Raw genomic sequence first — 2,251 nt, 5'->3', positions numbered from 1 at the left:
GGCCAGACTGTGGGGTCCTGGGTGTGGCTGGAGCTTGGGCTTTGAGGAGTGAGATGAGAGGGAAGGCATTGTCTGGAGAGGAGGTGGATCCAAGGTACCAGCTGGGGGCATTTATTCTGTCAGACCTGACTTTTAGAAAGGTTATTAAATGGAAAAATCGGAAAATACAGAGAAGCAAAGGCAAAGAAATGAAATCAAGTACAGTATAATTTATCCCCACTGTTCAAATTCTGTACTGTCATTCACCTGTTGTTTTTTTCTCCAGGTGTGTATACAAACATAAATTTTTCTTCTTAAACTCAAAATGAGATCCCTTTGTATACACTACTTTTGAATTTTCTTTCTTTTTTACTTTTGAATTTTCTTCATTCTATTTTTATAAGGATCAGTAAAACCCTTCTAAAGCATCATTTTGATAGTTATAAAGCATTACACTATATTAAAACATCATAATATACTGACCTTTAAAAGTATAGTTGCTTTTGCATTTTCAGTATTATAAATAATGCTGTGATGACACCTTGAAGATGCTCTTAATTATTTCCTTAGGCTAAATTCCTAGAAGTGGAGGTTCTGGCTCATATTGAGTATGAATTTGAAAAGGTCTGCCTCTTGGCACCCATCCTATTGTTCGTCAAAAGCTTTTCAAACTTTGCCAAATCATGGTTCATAAAGATTGGACTGTTGATTTAACTTGCATTTCTTTGAGGTTGAATGACGCTTTATGAATTTAATTGGCCATTTATACTTACCTTTTATGAGCTAAATGTTCATGCCCTTTGCCTGATGTCCTATTGGCATGTTTCTCTTCCTTAATAAATCCCAGTATATCTGTATAATATTGCTCATGGCATGATGTCAAGTATGAATGAAACGATAGCAGCCTACTTTAGAATACCTCTCATTTCTCTCTCTAGCCCAGAAATCACATGAAGCTGTGGGTAGAGATTCACCTGATAGTCCTGGAAACCCCTTTCAGCCCAAGGACCATGAGTAACCAGACACCAGTAACAGAATTTATCCTGCAGGGCTTTTCAGAGCACCCAGAATATCATGTTCTCTTATTCAGCTGTTTCCTCTCCCTCTACTCTGTGGCTCTCATAGGTAATATCCTCATCATTTTGACCATCACCTTCAACCCTGGGCTTCATACCCCCATGTACTTTTTTCTGTTCAACTTGGCTACTATGGATATTATCTGCACCTCTTCCATCATGCCCAAAGCCCTGGAGGGTTTGATGTCAAAGGACAGCTCCATCTCTTACTGGGGCTGCATGGCCCAGCTCTATTTCCTCACATGGTCTGCATCCTCTGAGCTGCTGCTCCTCACGGTCATGGCCTATGACCGGTATGCAGCCATCTGCCATCCTCTGCATTACAGCACCACAATGAGCAAGGCATTCTGCTACAAGCTGGCTACAGGTGTGTGGGTGCTCTGTGCTTTCAATGCAGCCATCCACACAGGGCTGATGCTACGGTTAAATTTCTGTAGCCCCAATGTCATTACCCATTTTTTCTGTGAGGCCCCTCCTCTCCTGCTTCTCTCCTGTAGTTCCACCTATGTGAACAGCATCATGATTGTCCTGGCTGATGCGTTTTATGGCATATTGAACTTCCTGATGACCATCGTGTCATACGGCTTTATCATCTCTAGCATCCTCAAGATGCGGACTGCAGAGGGGAAGAAGAAAGCCTTTTCCACCTGCTCCTCCCACCTCATTGTGGTATGCATGTATTATACTGCTGTCTTCTATGCCTACATAAGCCCAGTCTCCAGCTATAGTGCAGAGAAGAGCAAGTTGGCTGGCGTACTGTATACTATGGTGAGCCCTACGCTCAACCCCCTCATCTATACTTTGAGAAACAAGGAAGTCAAGGCAGCCCTCAGGAAGCTTTTCGCCTTCTCCAGAAATTAATTGCTGTCTTCTGAAGCTTTTGTCGGAGACTACATGTTGAAGTCCACAGTGGTTTCAGAGACTCTCCAATGAATAAGGTTTTGGAAACTACCACTAATGACTAAGTGTGGTTACTAATAGATTCTCTAATGACTTGAAGAGCCATTATTGTTATTCATCTTGCTTTCTTGTAATCTTGTAATTTTTATATTTTCTACATTTTTAATGATTTAAAAAAATTAAAAAAAACATTTTAATGAGCATCGAGTGATTAAAAACACATTACTCATTTGTTAAAACAATGCTCATTTGATTATATCCTTAAAAAATTCAGTTTAAGGGGCGCCTGGGTGGCT

At 40.6% G+C, this 2,251-nt stretch overlaps 1 protein-coding gene across 1 annotated transcript; it reads left to right on the top strand.

The window, feature by feature from the left end:
- Positions 1-929: 929 nt before the first annotated feature.
- Positions 930-1,916, top strand: LOC116879425 (olfactory receptor 13A1). The gene has a single exon (XM_032877700.1). The coding sequence runs from the start codon at positions 930-932 to the stop codon at positions 1,914-1,916; it is 987 nt and encodes a 328-aa protein (XP_032733591.1).
- The last annotated feature ends 335 nt before the right edge of the window (positions 1,917-2,251 follow it).

Source organism: Lontra canadensis, unplaced genomic scaffold (assembly GCF_010015895.1).
Source record: "Lontra canadensis isolate GAN:19392208 unplaced genomic scaffold, GSC_riverotter_1.0 scaffold3, whole genome shotgun sequence".
Lineage (NCBI taxonomy): Eukaryota > Metazoa > Chordata > Mammalia > Carnivora > Mustelidae > Lontra > Lontra canadensis.
Note: the sequence above shows the minus strand (reverse complement) of the source record. Positions and strands in the feature narration are given on the sequence as shown.

What these genes read in the sequence shown, in the direction of transcription:
- LOC116879425 (XM_032877700.1), top strand. Translation starts at nt 930, where the DNA reads ATGAAGCTGTGGGTAGAGATTCACCTGATAGTCCTGGAAACCCCTTTC.